Consider the following 26860-nt stretch of genomic DNA (forward strand, 5'->3'; position numbering starts at 1 on the left):
GCTCCCTGTAAAAAGCTATTATTACGACTGAAACTCGAGTTTCCCATGGTTCACCATCGACTTTTGCTTTTCTTCTCTGCTGCCGCTCTTTCGGGGCTTCCCGCGCCCTACGACACGAGACCGATGCAGAGATGGGTCTCTTGTTGTTTTGGCCATTCGTTACTTCATCAATCCTAGTCGCCGGAACTGGTGCACCATGCTCTCGGGAATGGGCACCGGCAGTCCCCACATATATTGGTTTTTGTGTATGTATGCAGGTGGGTGTTCGTACATGTACACGTTACCCCCTGAAAGTTTGTTAGTTGACGGATACCGTTTCGGACTTCAGATGAAGTATCGACAGGCCATATTTGTGTCGGAGGTACATCGACGTCCCATTTGAAACATAAAAAATAGAGAGGAATACCACCGTAAAGATATGCCGCGACTGGGCAATTGTTATACGTTTCAGCACGATAGAGGTATTGCAGGCGCATGAAATACCTGTACAAGGGCTCTCACACAAGGGTACGATTTAAACAAACTTTCAGGGGGTAACGTGTACGTGTGGCAGCAAGATTGTTGTGACCTGCGAGAAGCTCCGCCAGGTGGAGGATGTCGAGGGCCAATTTGCCGACACCGAAAGTCTTGGACTTGCAAAGATGACAGTCAGGTTCCTCATGAGGGGGTTGAATCAGGCCTACGTAGGGATGATTGGCTCGTCTAACCCAGAAGTCCTACAGACAAGAGGAGGCAGGAGAAGGCAGGAGGAGACGAGAAAGAGGGAACATCAATAAGAACACGGGCTGACTGGCGTGGTGTTTGCCTAGAGTAATAAGCGACAACCAAGGATGACGCATGGACTGCAGCGGTAGCTAGATTGGCTAGCAGTGACCAGCAGAGCAAGACTGTAACCACGTTGTCCGAAGAACGCCGTGCCAGGGCCATTGGCCATTGGGCACTGTCAGGTCATTACTTAGTCAGGTGCTTCGAGTATTTTGGTTTCGCCTGATGTCTGGTGAGACAAAAGACAAACGTGCCTGCGTCTGCTGCATCATCTCATCGTTCTCGTAATTTACCTGCTTTTCCGAGCTTGTCAATAAGAATACTACCTCGTTGTACGCTAGCTTGCTAAGGTTTTTGATGACAGGTCTCCTTATCGGTTATCAAATAGCCCAGGAGCCCCCAGGAGCCCCAGGAGTCCCAGGAGCCGGACTCAATGCAAGATTGAGAGGTCCGCGTCCCCTTTCCAGGAAATTGAGCTGAACTGCAACCCCCCGGCGTGCCGAGACAAAAGTCCCGACCATACCTCATTAAGCCCGACCAACGCAATCTAACCTGCCAGACCTGAAAAGTCACCACGGAAGGACGACTTCGTTCCAACCAAACAGCAAACATACATACATACGTCGCCAACGCCAATCAACACACAAAAAGAAGGGAGGGACGACAAGGGATTCTGTATTGTTCAACCACCCGGCGGCCATCCTCGTCATCCATGCCTCGCGGTCTAGTTCGGTCTTTCCCTCCAACCTCCTGACGCTGCCTGGCACGCATTCGAGCAGCCCTCGAACAGCTGAGCGCGCGTCGGCGCAATGAATGCCCTCCACGATAAGTGCCGGCCGAAGCACCAAGTCCTGGTGTTGAAGTGTTATCCTCGGACCACCAAAGGAGCTGTCGATGTCAAACCGAACTCGAGCGAACTGAGCTACCTCCTTTTCTACGCTACGTCACGGCGATCCAAGATCCAAAAAGTCGGCGGTTTCCTCGAGAAGAAGACTGCCAGTGACGTCTGGCGACTACGAATTGGGTATGTACAACACCACACCGTCATCTGAGCCCCTTTCACCCCTGCAACCAAGAACTGTAACTAATCTCGTGTTCTCCTTTTAGCAATGTCCAAGTCACGTTACAGATACTCGCCGCTCTGATCGAGAAGGCGCCCAAGGATTTGCCTCTATTTGCGGATAATGTCATGAAGGTACTGGGGAATGTGCTACGATCCAATGATATTACTATGGTCGAGGCATCTTTACCAACATTTCACACCTTCTGCGAACACCAAGATGCCTCGTCCTTGTTTGCCGATCAGACCTACGTCCAGCAGTACGAAGAAATCGTGCAAGCATATGCCGCATTTGCATCTACCAAGAAGACCCCCGGCAAGGGCACGCCGAGCAAGCCAGTGGTTATGAGATGGAGGAACGCCGGGTTAGAGGCCATCAAAAGTGTAGCCGAGGCCGAAGCTTTGGTGACTGTAGCAGGCCGACAGCTCGATGTTATTGTGCCTATGATCTTGGAAAACCTCTGGACCGACAACGAAGAGTTCCTTGACGTTCTTATTCACCGTGCCCATATGGATGAGAAAGTCGACCCCCAGCCCGTAATGCGCCACCGGACGAGTATCTCGACAGTACAGACGAGCGAAACCTCCGGCGAACCGAACCCAATTGCTCTGTCGGGGTCCGCTGCCGATGCAGACAAACTTGCCGAGGAGGAGACAGGCCTGGCTGCCATGCATTGCCTAAAGCAAATCTGCGTTGTTCCTAATCGCGCGCAGCTTCACAGCGCGACGATGGCCCTGCTTGAGATTCGTCCGGGAGTTGGTACAAGCGGACGAATCAGTGGTGAGGGCGAACCCAGCAACAGGTCGGCACAGTGGATGGGCTATCAAGATTTTCGGGCTGGTTGCTAGATGGGCTCCTGTCCAGGATCGCTATGTTATTCTCTTGGCAACGATGGATACACTGGCGCGTACCCAGTTAACGGAAGAAAATATTCCAGAACTAACAGTTTTGGTCGCAATCATGAGTTCGTTATTGCGTTCGGATGTCAACTTGATTGGCCTCAGCGTAATGGATGTTCTGCTAGGTTTGATACAGCAGGTGAAAAAGGCGCTCAAGAGTCCAGGACACACGACTCCAGGGGGCACTCCGAAGACACCAGATAAAGAGGCAGACCCCGAGCAGGACCAGCACATGACTCCTCAGCGCAAGGAGTACCTGGCTAGAATACAGCAGTGTATTGGAGACCTCGCCACGCATGTTTACTATGCGGACCAGATCTCCGACATGATCTCTGCCATTCTGGTCCGTCTCAAACCCCATCCTAGTACACTGACTGGTTCGCCGCCGGCGGAGAAAGTTGATGGTACCCCGGCTACCGGCACCTCTGCGGGTAGCCCTCCGGATGACCAGCACAACCCAGATGGCTTCGTATACCTGGAGCGAGCGAAAATCACGGCGCTGAAAGCTATCAAGTCGATTTTGTTAGTTGCCAATCCCAAAACCAAGGTGAGCGGCAACGTGAACCTCACTCGGAACAAGGTTCCTATTCAAGTCTGGGAGGGGACGCATTGGCTATTGCGCGATCCTGATGGGCTTGTCCGGAAGGCATACGCAGATGCTGTCACGACATGGCTCGACCGGGAGACCACCAGGGCAGATTTGATAGCCCGGGATGAGACCCAAAAGACAACACGGATGGGCAACAAAGACGTCCAATCGGCTGCTTTTGCGAGGCGGGCTGTATCAAGTGCTTCGAACCGTGAGAAGCCTGCTAAGGTCCCACGGTCTCATTTTCTTCAGTTACTCCATCTCTCAATCTACGACAATGCCCTTCAATTTGCAGAGTACGAAACCGATATGGCCCTATGCCATGTCCTTTTGGCAAAGTTGGTCGTCAATTTAGGAGTCAACGCCGCCCGTTTTGGCGTGCCAATGATTTTCCGGCTTCAGGAAGACATCCAACAAACCGAGGCACCCATTTCCAAGGTTCGACTTGGTTCCCTATGCCACGGTTACTTCTGGGCTTTGACCGAGGTGTTCGATTCTGAAACTACCGTCGTCGGTCGGGCGATTCAGAACGAAATTTCGAGAAGGAGAAGCAAGCATTTCTGGATCGATGGCGTTAACATGCCGCCACCTCCAATGGATTCGGTGGGAACTCCCGGAACAGTCCAGTCAGAGTCTAAGATGCCTGTAGAGCATATTGAGTCGGAGGCGCTATTACCATTTGACGATCGCTTGGCGATGGTCGAGTTTATTTGTACCAATTACCAGGAAAGCGCCATCTCGCCGCCAACCAGCCCCGGTGCTTCCCCCGGACGCACGTTCAATACCCCGATATTCAGCTCAACCTTGAGCGCGATACCGCCAGCCGAGACGGATCGTGTGCTACCAGTCAAATTTAGGGAGGATATGCTAGCAGAGTGGACAAGAGAGTCTGCGGTGATGGCACTTCAGGAAGGGAGCAAGTCAGCTTCTCTGAACGGGTCAAAAGCAGCCACGACGGCTACGAGGGGGCACCGGTTGCAAGCGAATGGACAAGCATCTCCAGTTGATAGTTATAACAATCTACGGCCGGTATCCCACGCTGGCGGCGGCGGAAGCATGGCAGCTTTGCGCAAGACCAGCGTCCAGAGTCGGGTCTCTGGAGTAAGTAGTTCCAGTCGCGGAATTGTCGCCTCTGTCGACCAACTCAAGTCTGTTCTGAGCGGGGAAGCGGCCCGGCCAGGTACTCTGCACACTGTTCGTGACGATGACAGTAGCGACAGCATGGCCAGCTACGACTACACACCCTCGGAGCTCTCTTTCAACCCTGCTGCAAGCGAAGGCGGCGTAAGCCGGGCAGACAGTCGCTCGAGATCCAAATCACGTGAACGAAAGACGTCGGATCCGGGCGGTCCATTGTCGTCACATCCCACTCCGGAGAATGGAAAGGATGAGTCGGGGTATGTACCGCCAGTACCGCCATTGCCATCGTCTGTCAATGGAAACCCGGTGCTCTCCGTCGGTGGTCACCGACCCGAGTCAGCTGTGTCAGCCAAAGACCATGCCGTCAAAGCTCCAAGGCGGAGGAGCGTTAAGAGTCGCGGCGGAGAGAGCATCCTGGCAAGTGCTCTGGGAGACGATGGATCTGGGGCCATGGACCTCCAATCCTTACTTAAGGGCATCGACAGCAAGTCCCGAGAACACACTCTGGGCAACCTGAGCAAGCCCCCATACTAGAACTATGGTACGGACTTTTTTGGACGTTCGTTCACCAACTAATATAAAAAAAACCAATGCAGCCTCGAGATCTTGCTTGAAGGCGTAAATCCCGGCTTCTTGGGGCCCACCCAAATCTCGTTTGTGGTTAATTACATACTATCATTCGTGAGCATCGAATTTAGGCCAGAATTTGACAGGGGAGGAGAGGCACTACACAAAAGCCAATATACAGCGTGGCACACCTCGTCGGGGCCTGTTTTGTTTGTATTTTTAGCTATTACCCACAAGTCCAGCTGCGCCTATACTCTGATAAGCGACTGCGCGGCGCCCGGGGACGGAAATTCGATTCAGATTTTAGTGAGGAGGATGGCTGCTGGCTTACCCAGCGGGAGTGCAATAATACATTTCAGCGGAAACTGGTTTGGTACCTCCTTTTTCGAGTACGGTGATGAAAGGTGTCCCAATATCAGCATTCGGCTTGCCACATGGCGAGGACTGCAAACACCATGCAGCTGAGCCACACTGCGGTGCCGAGATGGCAAGGCAACAAATCTAGACCCAGTACCAGAATGTTGTATCCTTTGTAGTGCATAAAAGCCCTGCGCCCACCCGCCAGGGATCAGGATCACTTCACCAGCAACCTGTTCCTGGAACAGCCTACGCTGATACTCCGTACTCAGGTGTGAATTTTGTATGTAGCACAGAATGACGCCTTCGGCTCGTAAGGCAGTATTCGAATAGGGGCTAAATCCCCGATTAAGTATGGGTCAGGCCAAGCTGTCGAGGATGGCCGCTTTTTGACCACAGAAGCCTCATGCAATGCTGCTACAACTAACGGGGGAGTGGGTAGTATTCCAGAGTGGAAGCAACGATGTGGTGTACCATCGGAAGTAGGCCTGAGAAAGCCGGTCCGGGATGTTCGGCGGAACGGATATGCAGGATTTCCGCGAATTGGCAAAGCGCATGATATAAGGGCCAGAGTATCCTTGGCGGCACCTGGGCTGGTCTGTCCTCACCTCGGCACCTGCGTTAGACAAGTAAAGAAGAAGCTGGATATGCTTGTATCTGTTTCCCTGTCAGCCATCCATCCGAATTTGATGATGCTAAGTAAGGACGGGCCTGAGTGGCGATACCTGACCATGCCTCTTCCGAATCCAACGATCTAGTGCTGCGCTAGGTAACGAATACTATATCCAAAGTTGCTTATTTATCTATGTTACTGATACGAGATGCGGCGGGAAAGGGGGGACCCTGGACGCAGATCATCCATCCAGCAGGTTTGCCCTGCTTCACCCCTTGTCGCCAGACCTCAGTGTGTAACGTACATCTCACGACCCGATCCGATACGCCTGAGCAGCATGGTACTAAATCAGATGACGTCCACTCTTATCATTACATGTTTGCACCTGAAAGATCTAAGTACCAGGGCCTTGGGAAGTCTAGACTTTCAGCATGCAACTGAACCCGTCTTCATTGGTCCGAGCTAGGGACGCCCGCATCTGCAAGAACCCGATGGGTGGACGCCAAACAGACCGCAGATGTCCAGTCAGCAGCTGCTGCATGACAAAATCAGACATGGTACATATGCAGGTCGACTCGGTCAAACAGGTTAGAGTGTTATCATTACTAAATATCATGACTAAGGAGTGTTTGCCTTCATTCATTGGCCCCTCCCTCCTGTCATCTTCGTTGGTATCATTGCTCATCATCGTTTTCAGCTCTTATGCAATGTTTAATCTTCTTCAAAGGCAGCAGCAGCAACAGCTAAGTGGCGCCTCTTCTTCTGTGTGGGCGTTGCCACTGCCGACCCTCCCAGCTTGCTCCGGCACGTGACGCTCGTCACGGTCTTCTTGATCTTCTGGCCCGAGAAGTCCCAGGAACCGGGGATGCTGGTCGATGCCGTCATGACCAGGTTCGACACTATGACGCCGTTCTGCACGTAGTCCAGCACCATGCCCACCTGATCGGCGTTGGTGTTGCTCGACGCGCACGTCACGGCCAGGGTGCCTCCGTTGGAGCTCGCCCAGCCCGCCGCCGTGACTCGCACCGTATCCTTGGGTGGCGGCGGTGTTGTGGTGGTGGCAACAGGAGACGACATGGTCGTGGTCGGACTACTAGGGGGTGATTTGGGACACGAAGAAACATCAAAGACCTTGACGTTGCTTTGTGGAAAGGGGTCCAGGGGCCCCCAGATGTCACCGTTCGCATCGCGGCCCAGCCCGTTGGTCAGGTGCCCAAAGCCCGAGAAGTCGTGGGCGACGGGCGCGATGCCGGGGCTCGTCAGCTCGGGCTGGATCCACTCGGTCACGGGCTGGAGGTACTGGCCCGCCGTGATGTTGTTCTTGGTCAGCCTGGTGGGCGCGTTGGTCACGATCCGGTACTCGCGGGTGTAGCGGTCGCCGGATTGGGCGCGCAGCCGCTGGTCGAACTTGTTGCGCGGCTGCGTCGCGTCGACGGTACCCGTCACCACGTTGCGGTACGCCGGCTCCCCCGTGCACACGTCGATGTCGATGGCCTGGATGCTGACGGGCGACCCGGCGGCGTCCGAGGTGTAGCCCACGAACTTGGTCTGGCCGGCCTCGGCGTTCCCGTCTGTAGTGAAGATGCCGATGTTGGCGTCTTCCATACGGATACTAAACGCAGCTTCGGGTTAGTAGTGACTCAGTGTATGTGCACTACGATGTATGGCGAGTTTTGGCTTACTAAGTCGGCGATCCGCCAGTTGTGATCTGGATATTGGATGCAACGATGCTGTGGCATACAATTTGGCCAGCCGAGTTTCGATATCCGCTATACTCGATCCAGTCACCAACGACAAAGGGTGCCATAACCAAGGGGTCTGGTGCGCGACTGGTGGTCAAGTCAATCAGCTCACTTATCATAAACGATGATCAAGTTTGAAGTAGCCATACAGTGTTCCTTGCTTGCTATTGGTCCCCGCAAGCACCGGACGGTTGGATGCAGGACACAATGGATCGTTGGCACTGCGAGGCACACACATCGGGAAGCCCGAGAACGAGGAGATACTGGGGTTCTGGTCATCGGCAGTCATGAAGGGAGACTCGGTGTAGCCGCCCGAGTAGACAGCGTTGGGGTCGTTGATACGAATGGTCGGTCCGTTGGCGATCTTCATGGTCCCGTCGAAGTTCACCTGGCTGATGAATCCCGAACTGCCCTGGGTGATGAGCGACGATACGTAGACCTGTGCGGCAATGGGCCCGCCGCCATTGACGAAGTTGCCAACGACCTAATACGCGTGTTAGTGTATAGTAAGCTTCGGCGATAATTGTCCAATACTATAAGGAGTACTGTATTATTCGGTGGGACGCCACGTGCGGAAAGGGAGTATAAAGTGGTGGGCTATGACTAACCAATACTTCGAATCCAGTGAATTTCCCATCTTTCCACGCATTGACGAAATCTTTCCAGGGGACCCAGGATGCTGGAAAGCCGACCTGAAGGTTCTTTGGGGTGGTGACAGTGAAGCCATTCACACTGATAGTGCCACCAGAATTGAAAAGGGTGTCATCGGATGTAGTGGCGCCCTCAATGGTTCCGTCAAGGTCGAAGCCGACATCTTGGGCCGGGACCCCAAGTACAAGGAGTAACAGAGTCCACCAGAAGCTGATACTCGTAAGCATCATGAAGAGAGAAAAAGGCAACTGGGTTTGGAGATGTTGGGAATGTTGGGCTAAGTTTGTGCTGCAGTTGACCACGTGGATGTGTAATCCTGAGGAGTGCCACTCCTCACTCTCTTAGACGATATGAGGACTTATGTAGAGAACGCCGGATGGTGTAATTTCCACCCTCTAAGTGAGGAGACGCCGCGATTTGTAGATCCTTGGGGCCATCGAGCCTGAAGCTTTTGCTTCCGAAGCACTAGGCTAGCATGATGGTAGTCATGATATGATGCTCGTCGGGTGTTCAGTGTTCAGCTCCTCCAGCATCGCTTTTGGTTAACCCAGAGTCTGGACCTTTCTTTTCCTTTCTCTCAAGCACGTAGTCATGTTTTCTTCGTATTCGAAGGCACGCGACTCCCTCGAATATCTCTGTGCTGTCAGTCCGAAGGTGGTAGCAAGTGTTTGCATTGCGGCTATCGATGCGTGGCGTACTTGGCAGCCGATTGCCACGACTGAGGGCTGGATCAAAGGAGGACAACCGACAAAAGCCCCAAGAGCGCCAAAGTAAGATAAACTATGAAAACTTCGAGATCGGGGCTTAGGAATAACAAACGAGTTGAACCGCCTGCCCGGGACTCAGCCTCTAGACCCCGGGAGCTGAGAGTTTAGGCTAGCCTCCATCGCCAGCCGCATTAGCAGGCGCCCAATGATCTTGGCACAGCTGCCCCAAACAAACCTTGTCTTCGGGCTGGACGCCATGAAACAAGGTCCCTTGAGGCGTTCGGCGACCCAGATCGTCGGAAGCAGGCCATACCGAGAGGGGACATCAACGGTCTACTTGATTAGTCAGAGGTCCGGCGCCGCTTCTTTCTTCAGCCCATCGAAGCTATACGAACGTCTGAGATGTAATCATGGGGTCTGGGGCGGGTTTCCGCAGATGGTGGAAATGGCCTGGTTCTTTACTAAGAAACAAACACCATGTTTATTCCATCTCGCTTATCCCGTCAAGTCGAGGCCAAAAGAAAACGCCAAGGAAAATGTGATTGGGTGGTGGAAGCAATAGTTTCCCGCGACCGTAGCTGAATAATTATTCGCAGAGGAAGCTGGACGCGTCTTGACTATTCTCGAACCGAATGACTCCAATGCGATGGAGGCCCTTCATGAGATGGCACCATGACCCAGGTGGGATGAAACTTCGATTTTGTTGGATGTGTATAAGTAGGAAGATGCCTGGGCAAGTTGGAGAAGTAGAACCGAAGTGATCATCACCAACCAGCTCTTCATACGCTTCCTACTCCTCTTACCCTGCCTATAACAGTTCTTCTAATATGGCATTCTCGACTCTCCTCCGCCTGGTGACTGCACTCTCGGTGCTTGGCACTACGTTGGCCAAGGACTGGGAAAGCCCAGAGTATAAGTGGTTATACCAATACCCCCTGCCGATACCACAGACCAAAGCTTTGAACAGGTAAGTGGTTTTGGATGAACTCTTAAGATATCAAACCTTGATCGCTGACGAAACGGGGCTTCCATATACATAGGGTTATCCCGCATCCAGTCACTGGGAAGGACATCAACTACTATGAGGTTGAGATCAAAGAGTTGAAGCAGCAGGTCTACCCAGACAGAGGCCCAGCTACCCTTGTAGGGTACGATGGACTGTCCCCTGGCCCGACTTTCCAGATGCAACGGGGCACCGAGGCAGTGGTTCGGTTCATCAACAAGTCCAAGAACGCAAACTCGGTGCATCTTCACGGCTCTTACTCTGTACGTATAACTTGGCGGCAATCCCACCGTTTTCGCTCGTCCATCCCGCGGCAGTTAAGAGCCGCGACAGACTAACAAGTGCGGTACTTGATATAGCGCGCGCCATTCGACGGCTGGGCCGAGGACGTTACAAAGCCAGGGGAGTACAAAGACTACTACTACCCCAACGGTCAAAACGCCCGGACGCTGTGGTACCACGACCACGCGATCGACATCACCGCCGTCAACGCCTATTACGGCCAAGCGGGTGTATACGTGCTGCACGACGCCGAGGAGGCGGCGCTGAACCTGCCGAGCGGAAACTACGACGTGCCGCTGGTGCTGTCGTCCAAGCAGTACAACAGCGACGGTTCGCTCTACAGCCCGGCGAGCGAGACGACGTCGCTCTACGGCGACGTGATCCACGTCAACGGCCAGCCGTGGCCGTACTTCAAGGTCGAGCCGCGCAAGTACCGCTTCCGCTTCCTCGACGCGTCCATCTCGCGCACGTTCCAGCTCTACTTCGAGAGCGACAAGAAGCTCGGCACAAAGCAGGAGTTCCACGCCATCGCCTCCGATGCCGGCCTGCTCAGCGCACCCCAGAAGGTGACGGACATGTACATCTCCATGGCCGAGCGCTACGAGGTGGTCGTGGACTTCTCCAAGTTCAAGGGCGAGAACGTGACGTTGCGCAACAGCCGCAAGATCGGCGCGGATATCGATTACCTGCACACGGACAAGGTGATGAAGTTCGTCATCAGCAAGGACAGCGTGGAAGACAAGTCGGACCTGCCTAGCTCGCTGCGCTCCATCCCTTATCCCCAGGACCGCACCACCATCGACCACGAGTTCCTGTTCGAGCGCCAGAACGGCGGCTGGCGCATCAACGGTGTCAGCTTTGCCGATACCGCCAACCGGGTCTTGGCAAAGCCCCCTCGCGGCAAGGTCGAGACCTGGAAGCTGATCAACGGCGGCGGCGGCTGGAGCCACCCGATCCACATCCACCTGGTGGACTTCAAGGTGGTGAGCCGCAAGAACGGCCGCAACGCCGTGATGCCGTACGAGGCCGCGGGCCTCAAGGACGTGGTGTGGCTAGGCCCCAACGAGGAGGTGGTGGTCGAGGCCAATTACGCGCCGTGGGACGGCCTGTACATGTTCCACTGCCACAACCTGATCCACGAGGACCACGAGATGATGGCCGCGTTCAACGTCTCGTTCCTCGCCGACCTGGGCTACAACGAGACGCACTACCTCGACCCCATGGACCCCGAATACCGCTCCAAACCCACCAAGCCCGAGGCCTTTACCGACGACGCCATCCGGAACCGCATCCAGTACATGGCGTCCTTCCAGCCTTACAACAAGAAGGATGAAACCGAAGCCGCCCTTGACGCTTACTGGGCTACCAAAGGCAGTCAGGCCGTAGCACCTGCAGCCACAGCGGCTTCCTCGCAGACGAAGACCACGACAACTGCTGCCGCAACGACTACTTCCGGGAAGCGGGGAAGAAATAGACGGAGCCGGGTTGACTTGGAGTAGGATCCTTGTGGGTGACGACCTAATGTGTTATATAAGGGGCCATACAAATTTTCGTTTGCTTTGCATGTATATGATTAGTGCCCTTCTCTTGGTCCGGGCGTTGGGCGGGCTTTCTTAATTTCCTAGTGTCGCATACACGATATATTGATAATGTGTTATCTCCCTTGGCCTGATCATTCAATGCCTACTGGCAGACTGTGAAATACAGAGCATCGACCCGAGGGTTTGGCTATTGGCCTGAACCTGGCGCTTCCTTGTCAAATGAAAATTTGGCTTGTTCTGCAATGCCCTGTAAGCAATGACGGGTCGTGGAGGAGTTGTCCTTGGGAAGTTGCTTTCTTGGATGAGTGCTTGTCCTCTGGGTTAGTCCTTCATGAACATAGTATCTAGAAGAATGGACAAGGTCAAAACCGAGAAGTCAATGGTAACACCGTTGAGCTCACCGCGATTTGTCAGCTGCTGATGCTGACCAGATCATCGGCCTGTCGCTGTGTCGACTGACCAGGAGGTAACCCGTATGTCGCCGTATGTGATCTGCTCTTGCCATATTATTCCATCTTACTTGCTGATAGCTGGGAATCCAAAGATTCGTCGATGTTGTGGAGAGACTGGTCTTGTGCCCTATCAATCCATGGTCCGTGAGTCCGGAAGACCGGCTGCTCGGGAAGTATGCGCAGAGGAATGCGTCGGATGCCATGGAGGGGGCGACTGTGAAGGTATTCCCTAGCGCGGGAATGACGGCAGAGCAAACCAAAGAGCTGATGGACAAGGCTCGTAAAGAACTGATGGATGTGACTATGCGTGCTTACTACCCCATGTAAGTTCTTCTATATTTGTATTCTGTCGCAACGATGATGAGCATTGCTCAGCTGCTGATTGCCTGGGTTGTACTAGGTACATCGTGTATGGCAGCAAACCAGGGGCAGCACGGCAGGTCAAGGTTGGCGAATGAACGGGGGTGCCACCACGTTATTGCAAACGCTGGTGCCCGTAATTCTGACAAATGTTTCTGGATGGCATCAAACCCCGCCCAACAGGCACCCAGTTTGCTCATTGGTAGTCACATCGACCCATTTCGAGTAGTGAACGTTTGCCATGGCCGAGGATGCATGCTGTTGTCATTCTGGTGAGGGGCTGTTCAGGCGACCCTTGCATATAAATGCCTGTCATGCTTGTTTCTGTGCTACAGAGGTTGCCGTAGTTAGATACCGAATAGATCGAATTATCTCCAGACAGTGAGCTGTAGTCAGAGTTGATACTGCATTTGTAGATGGCAAGTAAAATTACCTAAGAAGACACAGGGAGCTTGGGCCTGCCGTAGCTCCATATTTGCAGGACCCCGGATCTAATCTAATGCCCGTCACTCACGCTAAAATCCGTCAATTGGCTGCATGGCAGGCTTGAGAGAAGAAAACATGGGATGCAAAAGTTCAAGTGCCGACAACCAAGCTTCAACACATTTCTCAACTGCCACTACTGGTCCCGGATAAAAGGAGTACGAAGGACAAGCCGACAAAATGAGGCCGTCGACAAGTACTGCATTGCGCTTGGCGTCTGAGACGGACATTGTTCCCGACAGCACAGATACCGCCCGCACCGACGAAGACGACAGCATTTGTTTCATTAAGGCAAATCCACCACACACCCGCCGTGCCCGCCACCGTCTCCCCCATCCACGGCAGCGGCCCCCCGCCCGATCCCCCGAGCCCAGCCGCCGACAGCGCCGCCCAGCGCCTCGCGCGGCGCAAGAAGCAGGCCGAGCTGCTGCGCCAGGCCGCCGACATCCGCCAGTCGCAACAAGCCTCGTCCAGAAAGAAGCAGCAGCCGGGAGGGCAGGAGCCGAGGCCGAAGCCCCGGCGCTTCTGGAAGGACGTGAGCGTCAAGGAGGTCGACGGCGCGCTCGAGGTGCACCTCGACGCCCGGCCGCTGCGGCACCCGAGCACCAAGGCGGTCGTGCGGCTGCCGCCCAGCAAGCCGCTGCTCGCGGGCGCCCTGGCGCTCGAGTGGGACCTGCTGACGTCGGTGCAGCAGGCGACGCGGCAGCACCTGATCCCGCTGACGAGCCTGGTGTGCCGCGCCCTCGACATCGCCCAGGACGACGGGGTCGCCCACGCGGGCGCCGTCGAGAGCCTGCGCGCGGGCATCGCCAAGACCGTCCTGCGCTACCTCGACACGGACACGCTGCTCTGCTTCGCGCCGCCGCCCGCGAGCTACGACGTCGTCGAGGGCAAGGAGTCGCTGCGCGAGACGCAGCAGCGCACCTACCAGGAGATCGTGGGCTACCTGACGAGCCGGGTCTGGCCGGGCGTCGAGATCGAGCCCGTGCTCGACGGCGACTCCCTCATGCCCAAGAGCCACAGCGAGGCCACGCGGGCCGTCGTCGAGGGCTGGGTCATGGGCCTCAGCGCGTGGGAGCTGGCCGGCTTGGAGAGGGGCGTGCTGGCCGGCAAGGGCCTGTTGGGCGCCGTGAGGTTGGTGGTCGAGTGGAGCGAAGACCCCGCCGGCCTCGGTTTCGGGGACGCGAACAAGAAGTTCGGTGTCGAGGAGGCGGCCAAGGCGGCCAGTTTGGAGGTCGATTGGCAGATCGGCAACTGGGGCGAGGTCGAGGATACCCATGATGTCGAGAAGGAGGATCTGAGACGCCAACTCGGCAGTGTCGTGCTGCTCGTTTCTGGCACCGGCATGAAGTCAAGTTAAACGAAAGGAACCTTGCCCAACATTTCCATGGCATGTGTATATCATAGTGTATAACCAATATATCATATGGAACACAAGACGAGCTTGTACGAAAGAACCAGTCATATCAATAGAAGGGACATAAGCATATGGGGTTTTGGCTGGGATTTCTCGGAGGTCTAAAGCGAATGCTAAGAGCACGATAAGGTCCAAAAGTGGCCAATATCGCTGCTTATGATGACCAAGAGAGAACTCATGTATCTTCTCCAAAGGCATACCAGCATTTCCGTTAGGTTTCTAGACAGCCTTGCCTTTCAGACCAACCACCAATGGCTGCGGGCTTCGCACTGGTCAGGTCTAAGTGTTCGTGAAGACAGCCCAGTCAACAGTGGACTTCTCGCCCGACTCGTTCCAACACTTGAACCTGCCCTCCCACTGCATGACTCCCCGTCCGTAGTTCTTGGCGATGCTGGCGTAGATCTCGGTGGCGATGTCGTGGGTGCCAACCTTGGCACCCCACATGTTCGAGGTCTTGGTGCCGAAGACGCAGGTGCTGTGAATCATCATGCGGCACCAGTCGCCGTTGTCCTTGTAGTCCTGGGCGGCTCTTCCCTCAAAGTAGCCCTAAACAATCACGGTTGATTAGTTTCAACGCGCCGACATGTGACATCCAAAAATTTACTTACCTGGTTGTCGGGAAGAGACTCGACGTCGGCAATCCATTTGCAGTCGGCCACATTGGGCGAGCTGCTAGTTGTCTTGTCGGTGTAGTACTGGTTGTCCTCACATTCGTCGTTCTCGGAACCAGGGTGCCACGAGAGGCGCTTCCCGTGGCCGGAAGAGGAAGAGACAGCAGCGGCATTGGGCTCCGAGACAAAACGGACGCCGGCGGGGAGCTCCATGGCCATGATGGTGCCATCGAGCAGGGTGACGTTGCGGTAAGCCACAGGTGCGGGAATGGCTCCTGCGAGGGTAGTGGCTGTCATGCAAAGGAGCGACGTGATGGTGAGCTTCATCATGTTGAGTGTAGCGTGGTGTAGTTTTCTTTTCATAGGTATGATGCAAAGGACAGTGCTTGCAGTATGACTGAGAAGTCGTTCACCTTTGTGGTGTAGAAAGTGAAGTGTTGGTTTTTCCCCCGCCGAGTAGCTGAGAGATGTGAAGGAGTTGATAAAGCCTGGCAAGTGGTCTCGAACAAATGGGCTTTAACTTCCCTCAAAGGATGCAAGTGAGGAACTCAAGTTCATGGAAGCTGCAAGGGAGCTGCAATTTGTGTTAACAATTATTCATCTAAGTACGGATACGTTGGGCCCATTTCCCAGCCCAGAGCTCTGATGTTCATCTATCTCCCACGGAATGTGACGTTTTGTCACACATCACCTCCCAACTCTCATTCTTTCTGGCCCTTGCATTGCAAACATATGGCAACGCTCCCGGCTGCCAGGAACATGGGTTGTAGGCGATGGCCTCAGTGGGCTAGGTGCAATTACACCTTAACAGCCAACTTGACTGTGACGTGACATTACAGTCGCTCTATAAAGAAAGATCCAACGAATATGTGAGAAATATACTCTGTTTGAATGAAAACTGTTGGCTTCTGGAAACAGTATTTATTACCCATGACCTAGTCCAACGACCAATCAGAGAACGCGGTAAGGGAAATGTAGTCGTCCGTCAGGTTCCTAGTGGGTGGGTGGATGAGTCTGTGGACATTGGCAACCGGGACTCCACTCAATACCTAGTCAGCCCTTGACTTTTTTTATAGTCGAAAAAAAAAGAAATCTGCGTCTTCCTTTCTACAAAACAAAACCCCGGACACCTGTAGCAGCATAACCAAAATGTCATACGGAAGTACTCAAGGTCAAGCAGCTGTCCCGGCCCCCACGGATGCTGGTCTTTCGCCGACAGCGGCGACGGGCTTCTCCCATGATGACTCCGACGCCACTCATCACGATGTGCCGGCGGAAGCCGAGGGGCTGGAGTCGACGCCGGGAGCAACAACAGTATGGCAGAAACTGAAGGCCTTCCATGAGCGCAACTTCGGGTTGTTCTTGGTATTCCTAGCCGAGATTTGCGCGTCCTTGGTCAGTCGGTCCCACGTTCACCGCTTCTCCGGGTAGCCTCAGCTCGGTATGCCCCTAGACTGAGACTGAAAGGGAAATGAGGTGCTGCGATAAGTCACTGACCATGAAAATGAGGAATAGATGACCATGACTACAAGACTCTTGGAGACTGGTTTCGAAACCAGATTCCACGCTCTGCAGATCATCTTCGTGAGGATGCTGGCCACGACCATCTTGGGCTCGCTATACATGTGGATCAAGAAGGTGCCCGACTTCCCCTTGGGCGACCGCAGCGTCCGGGGCCTTCTCGTCCTGCGGGGATGCGCCGGCTTCATGGGGTTGTCCTGTTCTTACTGTAAGTCTAGAGCCTCTACTTGTGCATTGACGAAGTCAATGGTCGTTTGCTCAACATAACCTACTCTCTCCCTAGATTCGCTATCGTATTTGAACATATCCGACTCTACTGTCATCAGCTTCCTCGTACCCACCGTGACAGCATTCATCTGCTTCATTGCTCTGAGAGTAGGCTCGCTCAAACAACTTTTGCGTATGATTTAAGTAATCTTACCGTCTGACAAACCACTATAGGAACCGTTCACCATCAACGAAGCTTCGGCCGGCCTCATCGCCTTCATCGGCGTACTCTTCATCGCTCGCCCAACTTTCCTGTTTTCCGCGAACGAGGTCGAGCCTACTACTGCCGCCAGAGCGCTTTGGCTCGCTTCGGAGACCCCCGAAGACGGCGGCGGTAGTGGTTTCATCCCCCCGGTGATCGCCACGCCCGAGGAGCGGTCCCTAGCTGTCCTCTTGGGCGTCCTCGGCACGTTCGGCGCCGCCGCGGCCTACTCGACGATCCGCGTCATCGGGAAGCGCGCGCACTCGCTCGTCAGCGTCAACTACTTCGCCGTCCTGGCGACGGTGGGGTCCTGTCTCATCATCCTCGTCCACCCCGAGCTGGAGTTCAAGCTTCCGGAGAATGCTATGCAATGGTATGTCGCTGTCTGTCTGGTCCAACCTCCACCCCCACTCTTCATTTACCATTCTTGAAGGTGAACAGAAAAAGGAGAAAAGAAGAAGAAGAGAAACATGCAGCTAACTTTCCCTTGTCAGGTTTCTTCTTGTTGCCATCGGCGTTGCTGGGTTCCTGCTCCAGTTCCTCTTGACGGAGGGTTTGCAAAGAGAGAAAGCCGGCCGCGCGACGAACCTCATTGTACGTTTCTCGCTACCCCCTTGCACAACATTTGGTTTTCGCTACTAGCACTGACAGCATTGCTTTTTTGCTTCGTCACAGTATACCCAGCTCGTCTTCGCCCTGATCCTGGAGCGCATCGTCTGGGGCACGACACCGTCGGGATGGAGTCTCCTTGGCGCCGCCCTCATCATCGGTGCAGCGCTCTGGGTGATGTTGCAGAAGAACCAGGGGCCCAGCCCGACGGTCGACGTGGCCAAGCAGCAGTCCGAAAGTCGGGCCGTAGACGAAGAGAGCAGCCTACTCGGGCGATCCGCCGAGACCGGCGAGGATACTACTGCTGCCACCACGAGGCGGTGAAGCTTATAGGTTCTTTGTTACTGGCTGTTGGGTACGACGCTGCGCCGTGACGATGCAGGTTTTGCCTCGGTAGTTACTTCGGTCTCTGCAGACTGCATATCACACAATCTGAGTAAGCCCTTGGTGGGTGTGAAGGATGCGCTATCTGCGGGGAACTTTGGTGCTCGGCTTGATCCGCTCGTAAGCCTTGTCGCGAGAGTGCAGTCGCCATGACGGCGATACAGTATACCTTCCTTGAGCTTTGAATGACCGTGCCTATTTACACTAGACTAGAAATTTGATGAATACCAGAGCACAAGTATAAGGACTAGTTACTATATAATATATACCATCAAGTATATCGTGTGAACGTCTGAAACAATACCCTAAATAAATAAATGATACCTGGACCGCTCGTTTGTATTGGGCCCCCTCCAAACACCAACACCGAAGACTTTGGTGAACTGAAAAAAGAAAACTCCGTTGCTCATGAAATGGTATCAAACTTAACCAACCACCGAATGAGCAGAAACACAAGAGGGGATTTGGTTTTTTCTGGATGCAGACCGGTGAGAACGAAGGAGCACCTCGTGGTCCTTTTTTTAAACCTCCAGCCCCCCTCTCTTCCTTATCCCTCGGTACCTCATCGCCTCATGGCCATGCCCAGGAACAGCACCGGCTCGAGCGCGACGACCCTCCGCCTCGCCGCCTGGAGGGTCTCGACGACATGCTCGCCGAGGCCGCCGTGCTGCGCGAGGAACTCGAGGCGGGCGGCCCAGAGGGACCAGCGGGCGCGCCCGCGGTGGAGCGCGATGGCGGCGGCAGCCTTCGTGTTGGTGTTGGTGTTGTTGTTGAAGGCGCGCCGGGGGACCAGGATGAGGCGCTCGTGGAACTTCTCGCCCGCGACGGCCAGGTACTGCGCCGCGATCAGCACCTTGCAGCCGCGGACGGCCGGCGACGTGGGGAGCGGGTCCGTCTCAGACCCTCGACGATTTGGTCCGCGGGCAGGCCGTAGGGGTTGGTCCGCTGGTCCAGGATGCCGGCCTCGACGCACCGCGCCTTGAACATACTGAAGTTGACCCAGGCCTCGCACTGCTGGCGGAACGTGGCGGAGGAGGAGCCTTCCGAGTCGTCCGCTGTAAAACACCACGGGGATGTAGACCCCCTCTTGTTAGTGGAACGGTACCCTCTCTCCATCTTTTTCCTTTGTTTGCACCTCATTCTGGGAAATGCCATCTTCCGGCTCGGAAAGCCCGGAAATGGTGGAGAAAGGCATAGGAGGAGCTGGGGTCTACGTACGATAGCAATTCCTTGTCTCCTCGTGCAATACATCGAAGAAATCAGGATCGTTGATATATGGTATATACTCATTCTACCATTCGCAGTCAGCTCAAGCACTTATGCGCATCATGGTCAAAGTCCAGTGTTTGCCCGCGCGCACGAGCGGCCGAAATTTGTCGTCTAAGAGGAAAGCGCAGATCGAAATAGATAAGAAAATAAACCAGAATGAAAAGTCTCATGTACCGAGTTCAGCTTGAAGGACCGCGGCGGGAGCTTGCGGAGCTCGACGAGCAGCTCAAAGAGCCGGACGTGCTGGGCGCTGTCGTGGGCGAGCAGCGGGGCCAGCTCGAAGATGAGGTTGTACACGAGGTGCACGAAGTCGGCGAGGCCCTCGTCGCCGCCGTGCTTGAGCATGGAGCGCTGCGGGAGCCAGCCGTCGGCGAAGGCCTGGTCGATGGCGGCGGCGGCATCGTGCGCCGCGTTGACGGCGTTGGAGCGCAGCAGGTCGCGGAAGATGCTCATGAAGGTGCCGTCGACCGGGTCGAACCGCCGGTTCCGCTCCGTCTCCAGGTAGGCAACCCATGTGGATTGTCCTTGCTGGTCATCATCGTCATCATCGTCATCATCGTCACTATGCGTGGCCGGCTTCTGCTGCTGCTGCTCCTGCTGTTTGTGTAATTGTTGTTGTTGTTGTTGTTGCTGCTGCTGCTGCTGCTGCTGCTGCTGCTGGTCGTCCTTGTGGTGACAGTCGGGCTCGGGCTCGGGCTTGGACTGGGTGTCAATCTCCATAGCGCCCGGCCTCAAAGTGGTTGCAGGTTGGTTGAAAGTTGGGATTGTATATCGAAATCCAATGAACTATGACGGATGGAGTAAAGGGCGAGTGAGAGTATATTTAAATGCAGGGATAGCTGTTCCAAGGGAAAAGCACTTGTAAAAAAAAGGTGGAAATCGTCTTTAATGAGCCGAGCTACCATCAAATCAATGCTTTCCAATGGCAATCGTTGGGATGACAAAGCCGGCTTGACTGGAATACATTCGGACGGACTTTGCGACAAGCCCGCTTGCATGCGATGGACAGACAGGCCAGACTCAAGACTCGGGAGTCGAAATTGACGTGTGTGTGTGTGTGTGTGCGTGCGTGTTCGTGTTACGTTCTTTCGTTCTCTCGCACTCACGCTCTTTTCTTTTCGGCTCCTTTCCTATTCGCTTCCCTTCTTTTTCATGTTCTTGACCTCACCGGATTGACTGAGACCTTTCCCGTTAACTCCGTTAAATATATTAGAAGAGAGGAGAACTGGCGCTTGGCGACTGGATCAACGACAATCGGACGATTTCTAACGATTACTGACGACGCTTAGGAAACACCGCAACTTCGGGGCCAAGTCGCAAAAAGGGCACCTTCGGACTATATATACTATTTATGGGGGGTATATTAGGTAAAGAAGTACTCCGTACCAGCACCGGCGCACACCCTCCAGTCTCTCTACATTACATGGATAATAGGTGACAGACCGTGGGGCGGGCTGCAAGGAGGGGAGAGGAGAGGGGGAGAAACACACTGCATCGGTACGTTTTCTCTGTCATATGTTGCGGCCGGCGCGTTTTTGGGTCTTACTGAGATCCCCGACCGCCGAATCCAGCCTGCCTACGCCTGTCAGCCTGATATTTCCCTGCTCTCTTTCCCCCCTTCTGCTTCTTGTCAGACTGGTGACTGGCGCTCGCTTTAGGCAATTTTGGGAATTTTCCCTACTTTACCTCAGCTGTCATCATGTTGCAGCTACGACGAAGGATCATTATCCTCGTCCCCTGCAGCTAGATCCTAGAAATGCGCAAGACTCCCAGTGCCCTGATTCGCGCCCCTTCGGTTCCCAAGTCTCTGGTTGGCCCTAGCAAGGATTAGAATTGACAAAGGTTGCTAACGAGCATATAGGTTACGGGATGGGCAGGTAGCATAATGTAAGTTGTCCAGCTGAATTCCTCGCTCACCGAGCCCGTATGTTCGTTCTCGCAACGATTGGCTTGTTGATGTGCCGCAAAATCTTACAAAGTCAAGACTAGTCAATAGGCAGAGATGATTGCACATATACGTACTCCTTCAGCTCTAATTGCGGGCAAATTGGAGAACAAATTGCATAGTATGAGTTGTCTGGTGCTCTATAATTCCATTGCATTCGTATACAGAATGCTCCGTCGGTGCCACGAAGTCGACCTTCCAAAGTTCTGAGGATGTCAGCCGTGTCCTTGCCGGCCACGTTCAACTCCGGAATAAAGGGAATATTGATCCTATGACCTAAAATGTATAAAGTGGTTGCCATTACAGCGAGGTGGCCCATCAATAGTAGGAACAGGCTGAGATCTTCAATACGGACGCCTCCAACAATTGATCACGCCTCAACATGCTGTGTTACCATGGTATATCCATATGGGAATATAGCCCAGCCGACGACGTTTCTTATACCGCGATACTGAAAACTGGTTCCATTATGCGAAGCAACTTGGCCCTCGACGTAAGGCTGATATATGTAGCTCAAATTCGCCTCTGCCTGCTTCCGTTTATGGACCGGTGGATTTATAAGGTACTACAGCCTGACACGATACACTCGACATGTGCAAACGAGTGCCACCAGCAGACAGTATACAAAATAGTATCCGGTCGACCGTAGTATTGTTTAAGCATACCCGGAGAAGCATGTACTTGAACGGCCCACATTCCTGCCGTTTCCGACCACGGGTAGGCAGTATTCGTGGCATACATATAAGTAGTCATATCATCCACGTATAGCGGACAAAGAGAGCCGGACCGGCCGTGTTGGAGCTACAAAGACCAAGGTAGGCCAGGCCTATCAGGCCACGGACCTGAGGCTAACATGGTTTCTGGCTGATTATTTGCTATAACAGCCACGATTAACGAACCTGACTAGAAAACGCCCGTTCGGGGCATTGCTGACGAATAAACAAATCTTTCTCTCCGGCCCTGGCTCTCCGGGGTGGAAAAATAAGGAGGGGAATCAAAAGGAACTAAATGCCGAATCTCACAGTAGTTTCTCTCGATCGTATGATCCCGGCCCATTGCCTTCTCAGCAGTATCCCCGGTGGGTTGTTCCCGAGGGGTTGTCTGCGTACAGTAGGAGTCTTCAGAAAAGCGAGTTTTGCATACTCTCGATAGCCAGAGCATACCTTACATGCAACAATTAGTCTCAATGAGCATCTGCAGCAAGGTCAGCCGATATTCTCGCCCGTAACGTTCTCATCGGAGATTAGGATACTCCGTCGGAGTAACTTGTTGAGTCCTCTTGTGATTCGTGCCATATTATGTGGACAGTCGTTGATATAAGCGAACCGCACATGCCCTTTCCCGATATTTATGTCAGATATCAACTACAAGGTTGCGCTCAAGTCAAGGCTGGTACAACACGCAAGACCGCAAAGTGTTGCACTCTTTGGAGTCCGATGCGAAGACTGCATAGCTGGGCTGCGTGTAACGGATGTAAACGGCCTCGCGATACCGGAATACAGCAATTGGTGGATGGCGCCGCGGGTGGATTGTAACAAGAAGCTTTACACAACTGGAGGGATATCTCTTTCAAAATCCCCGCAAGGACTGTATCATTATGACTCTAGACAAAAGCTGTGCTAACTGTCAAACGACTTGTAAGTGTGCTAACCACGGCCAACGTTCTATGGCCCGAGAGGAGACAGGAACCAGCTAATCGACAGCCTCTACTTGTAGTCGCTATTATTCCTTCGCAATTCCAAACACAGATGAAGACTCTGAACTCCAATGGCTCGAATACCCATCGTAAGCCTGAAGAACGTCGTTCACTCTTTTCAAGGTATCATTTCGCAGTAATAAAGAAATCGTAAAAAATGCGAAGGTTGGTTTTGGGTTCCGACTAGCCAATTGTCTACCTGAATCGAGCTCGGCAGCGGCCCATAACCTCTCCTTGGCATACGAGTTCGGCGCTGAACTCGGATCCGTCAAGGGTCAGATAAATGTCAAAGTAGACTCGGTAGAAAGTCCCCTGAGGGGTATCCATGCGCTCGAAGTCCTTCTCGAGGTTCTTGCGAGACAAATCCGACGTAAGTGTGACCACTTCCTTGATGCCTACATTTTCGGTTAGTCGTAGTTTTAACGATGAGCAGTTCAAGGCAACTTACGAGGATCCTTGGTGTATTCTGGGCAGACATCGTCATCGCAAGCATAAAGAATATCTTCATACATGAGAGTGGCGCCGGGGGCCACTTGGCGGAAGAAGGAAACCTTGACCGGCTCGCCAATCTTGACCTTTTGGCCCTTCTGCACGAAGATCTGCCTGGTGAATTTGCAACGGTCCTTGCCGTCGAGAGAGGGCACACGGTAAGCCTCGGGGTGGTAACCCTCCTTGAAGGGCTGCAGTGTTGCCATGAGATAATGACGACGGGCAACACGATGCGTGACAACACGCTCGGTAATACCGGCGGTTACCGCACCCTTGACGATAGCAGCGACCGAGTCCATGGGCCGGACTACCTTGGCCTGGAATTGAGGCGGCACATGTAGCTTGATTTGCTGGAAGAGGTACTCGGATGCACCGAATCCACCGACAACCAGGATGTTCTGCAGTGTTCTATTCTGTGCCTGAATAGCGATGATCTGGTTTCGTACAAGTTCGAGGATTCGGTTCACAACAGGTTCGAAGCATTGCAAGATTTCCTCGTTGGTAAAGGTCATGTAACCTTCTTCGATGCCAGCCTCGGGGAATTCAGCCTCGATGCCCACATCGACAGCCCACTTTTGGCCGTTGTTACGGAAGTCAGCTTTGATACGGTTCTCGAAGTCCATTATACACTTGGCGTAAACCCGGCCAGCGGTTTTGGAGCCATCGGGAAGCTTCATCTTCCGGATCTTGGTGCGCAAGATATTGCTGAAGTTTCTGTTGAGCGCAGTCGAACCGCAGGAGTCACCAGATCCTGCTGTGCATTCTGCTACTGTGAAGGGGTTTTCATCCTCGACTTCGTAAGCAATCAAATCGACAGTGCCACCACCGCAATCAACGATAAGGACTGCATCATGGACCTTGATGTTAAGTAGGCCAGTCTTGGAACAGAACAGTGCTGCAGCCTCGGGCTCACTGACCAACGTCAACCGGTTGTCGTTCTCGTCTCTTAGAAAGCCAGCCTGGATGGCAGCAGCACGAGTGGCAGCCTTGCCAGCATCGTTCCAAATGGCTGGTACCGTCAGATAGTATCGAATATTGCGCTCTTCTCTGTTGAAGACTTCTCCCAACGTCTTCTGCAAGGCAGCTCGCATAGCCTGCCGCAATTTGAACAGGTAGTCGGCCGCGACGTCGATCTCCGACTTCCCGGGGGGCAAAGGTGGCAGGTTAATCGGATCGATGTAGGTGTTCCCGACAACATGAGTTGGAGCTTGAACCATTCGACCTTCTGCACACCAGGCTTGGGGTAACCGGTCGGTGCTAGAGCGTCGGCGATATCAGGGCCCCAGCCAACCACCTTTTGGTACTGGTCATAGTAGAGTACGGTAGGAATCTAGTATTTTTTAGTCAGCTTTGCCTTATTCTCAAACCATGCGGGCTATCAAACAGCACTGTACCTTTTGTTTCGTGTAGGAGCCGGCACCTGGCCATTCAGTGATAATGTCTTCTTTGGCCTCGTTGTTGGTAGCGAAAGCGAAAGCTACGCCCGAGAATGTGGTGCCCTACATGATTGAATTAGTCGACGGCTGACGAGCAAACCACGCTGTGTGGTGAAGTTAAGAACGCACAAAGTCAATCCCGACAATCAGCTGTGCCTTGCTGCGGCTGCTGCCCTCTACTTCGGCAGCTGGCCGACCGAATTGCTGCATGGCTGAGCCTTGGTTTTGCGGAGGAGCAGGTGGAGGATATCCAGTCGCCCCAGCGTAGCCGGGAGGACCGCCCTGGATGGGCGGAGGACCACCGGGTTGCATCTGCATTTGAGGAGGATAGCCTGGAACGGGAGCGCCTGTGTTGATAGGTGGAGGGCCGCCGACCATCTGCGACGGAGGAGTACGAGCTGGTCCTTGGACAGCTTGTGGGCTCATGCGCCCAACGGGAGGAGGATGACCACCGGGGTTGAAGTTCGCAGTATAGCTGGGAGGTCGAGGGCCAGCGCCAGGATGGTTCATGGTTTGTTGGAGACTCTGTTGCGACGACGAGGAAGCGATGGAGGGGGCGGGACCGGGACGGGGAAACTGCTGCTGTATTTGAGGGGGACCTGGTTGGCCGGTAGAAATGGCCGATGGGCCTTGACCTGAAGGTGGGGGGGTCGCGCTCGTCGGAGGTGCAATGTTGTCTTGAGACGGCGGGATGCTGGCAGTGGACTTACGTTTCCCAAACCCTAGGCCTTTAAAGCGAGAGTTCAAGGATGAACTCATAAGGGAGGACTTTCAGAGACAGAACTCCTAGGACTTCTTGAGGGGGGAGGACTCGGGTAGAAAAAGAGAAGGGGGATTGCCAATGTAAGAGGGAAACTGGGTCCAGGACTTTGCAGCGGCAGCTAATCGTATGTAGCTATGGCTGGGCAGGGTCGGCGGCCTGGGCTTGGTGGTGTGTGTGTGGTGGCAGAGTTACCGCAACTAAGAAGAGTAAAGTAAGACTGGTGTGGAAATGCTACCATGTTACCACCATCCGCAGCAAGCAGCAAACAGCTTCACACAACTGGCCAGGGCTGCCCAGGTAGATTGAGACGGGGATGTTCCTAGGCTGGGGTTTCTGGGTCCTGTCCTTGGAGTGTGGTGGTCCTGGTTCTGGGTTGGAGTGAGTGCAATATGATTTGAGGCGACCAGGCTGACAGAGAGCGAAGGGATGGGGGGGAGCCGGAAAAGGGCACACACACATGTACTCTCTGCATACACACCAAGCACACCAAACACCGGTAGAGGGGGTCCCTTTCTGAGAAGAGGGGTGAAACTTGCGTCCCTGGTTTGTAGCACCTCAGTCTGTGTGTATGGTGCGCATGTGAAGTCGGGTATCGATGCTACTCGTGGAGGGCGGAGGAGATAAACTGATTCTTGAGAGCAAAAAGGGACGGAGCAGCACTCTGAACCGAATGAATGCAGTAAGATTGATTTCAGCAAAGCAATGCTTGGAAATGCCAATTGAATGAAGAGACACAGCCAAAAGTCGACCTGACTTGAATCAAAGAAAACGGACTAGTGCTCATAAGCGTCTGGCCGGTGGGCGGCGCTGAATCCTTTCTCTGACCCTGGACCAAAAAATGCAACCGAGATGCAGTTAGACGCAGAATGAAATGCACTGCATAGGTAGGTATGTCAGGTATGTAGTAAGTGCGGCCGGTCGGTGCAGACAGACAATTCAGTCTAGAGGTAACGAGCAACAACGGGAATCATTGAGTCTATTTCTGCTTCTTGGTCTGCTCCCTTCCATGACACGATAGATCTCATTATTAGCCTGTGCG

General features: G+C 53.9%; 9 protein-coding genes across 9 annotated transcripts; 5 read left to right on the forward strand and 4 right to left on the reverse strand.

Moving 5' to 3' along the window:
- Positions 1 to 1574: 1574 nt before the first annotated feature.
- PG994_007743 (uncharacterized protein) lies at positions 1575 to 4988 on the forward strand (the record flags this gene model as incomplete). The annotated part of the gene is given in 3 exon segments (XM_066859152.1): positions 1575 to 1789; positions 1873 to 2628; positions 2639 to 4988. The coding sequence occupies 3 exon segments, from the start codon at positions 1575 to 1577 to the stop codon at positions 4986 to 4988; spliced, it is 3321 nt and encodes a 1106-aa protein (XP_066714639.1).
- Positions 4989 to 6702: 1714 nt separating this feature from the next.
- PG994_007744 (uncharacterized protein) lies at positions 6703 to 8611 on the reverse strand (the record flags this gene model as incomplete). Its single annotated transcript, XM_066859153.1, has 4 exons — positions 6703 to 7603; positions 7674 to 7820; positions 7883 to 8217; positions 8342 to 8611. 4 exons carry the CDS (start codon positions 8609 to 8611, stop codon positions 6703 to 6705), a joined length of 1653 nt encoding a protein of 550 aa, XP_066714640.1.
- Positions 8612 to 9918: 1307 nt separating this feature from the next.
- On the forward strand, positions 9919 to 11875 carry PG994_007745 (multicopper oxidase; the record flags this gene model as incomplete). Its single annotated transcript, XM_066859154.1, has 3 exons — positions 9919 to 10058; positions 10132 to 10357; positions 10454 to 11875. The coding sequence occupies 3 exons, from the start codon at positions 9919 to 9921 to the stop codon at positions 11873 to 11875; spliced, it is 1788 nt and encodes a 595-aa protein (XP_066714641.1).
- Positions 11876 to 12269: 394 nt separating this feature from the next.
- PG994_007746 (uncharacterized protein) lies at positions 12270 to 12696 on the forward strand (the record flags this gene model as incomplete). Its single annotated transcript, XM_066859155.1, has 2 exons — positions 12270 to 12299; positions 12448 to 12696. The coding sequence occupies 2 exons, from the start codon at positions 12270 to 12272 to the stop codon at positions 12694 to 12696; spliced, it is 279 nt and encodes a 92-aa protein (XP_066714642.1).
- A 696-nt stretch (positions 12697 to 13392) lies between these two features.
- Positions 13393 to 14572, forward strand: PG994_007747 (ATP12 chaperone; the record flags this gene model as incomplete). Its single annotated transcript, XM_066859156.1, has 2 exons — positions 13393 to 13408; positions 13455 to 14572. 2 exons carry the CDS (start codon positions 13393 to 13395, stop codon positions 14570 to 14572), a joined length of 1134 nt encoding a protein of 377 aa, XP_066714643.1.
- A 336-nt stretch (positions 14573 to 14908) lies between these two features.
- Positions 14909 to 15570, reverse strand: PG994_007748 (uncharacterized protein; the record flags this gene model as incomplete). The annotated part of the gene is made up of 2 exons (XM_066859157.1): positions 14909 to 15175; positions 15238 to 15570. The coding sequence occupies 2 exons, from the start codon at positions 15568 to 15570 to the stop codon at positions 14909 to 14911; spliced, it is 600 nt and encodes a 199-aa protein (XP_066714644.1).
- An 819-nt stretch (positions 15571 to 16389) lies between these two features.
- On the forward strand, positions 16390 to 18163 carry PG994_007749 (uncharacterized protein; the record flags this gene model as incomplete). Its single annotated transcript, XM_066859158.1, has 6 exons — positions 16390 to 16635; positions 16756 to 16969; positions 17045 to 17136; positions 17203 to 17603; positions 17725 to 17824; positions 17882 to 18163. 6 exons carry the CDS (start codon positions 16390 to 16392, stop codon positions 18161 to 18163), a joined length of 1335 nt encoding a protein of 444 aa, XP_066714645.1.
- Positions 18164 to 18785: 622 nt separating this feature from the next.
- Positions 18786 to 20212, reverse strand: PG994_007750 (uncharacterized protein; the record flags this gene model as incomplete). Its single annotated transcript, XM_066859159.1, has 3 exons — positions 18786 to 19309; positions 19442 to 19514; positions 19667 to 20212. The coding sequence occupies 3 exons, from the start codon at positions 20210 to 20212 to the stop codon at positions 18786 to 18788; spliced, it is 1143 nt and encodes a 380-aa protein (XP_066714646.1).
- A 3116-nt stretch (positions 20213 to 23328) lies between these two features.
- Positions 23329 to 25817, reverse strand: PG994_007751 (Heat shock protein Hsp70; the record flags this gene model as incomplete). Its single annotated transcript, XM_066859160.1, has 5 exons — positions 23329 to 23528; positions 23582 to 24761; positions 24845 to 24952; positions 25017 to 25121; positions 25188 to 25817. The coding sequence occupies 5 exons, from the start codon at positions 25815 to 25817 to the stop codon at positions 23329 to 23331; spliced, it is 2223 nt and encodes a 740-aa protein (XP_066714647.1).
- Between the last annotated feature and the right edge of the window lie 1043 nt (positions 25818 to 26860).

Source organism: Apiospora phragmitis, assembly GCF_038363925.1.
Source record: "Apiospora phragmitis strain CBS 135458 chromosome Unknown utg000007l:2111988.0-4706623.0:1.0-2598199.0, whole genome shotgun sequence".
Taxonomy (NCBI): Eukaryota; Fungi; Ascomycota; class Sordariomycetes; order Amphisphaeriales; family Apiosporaceae; genus Apiospora; species Apiospora phragmitis.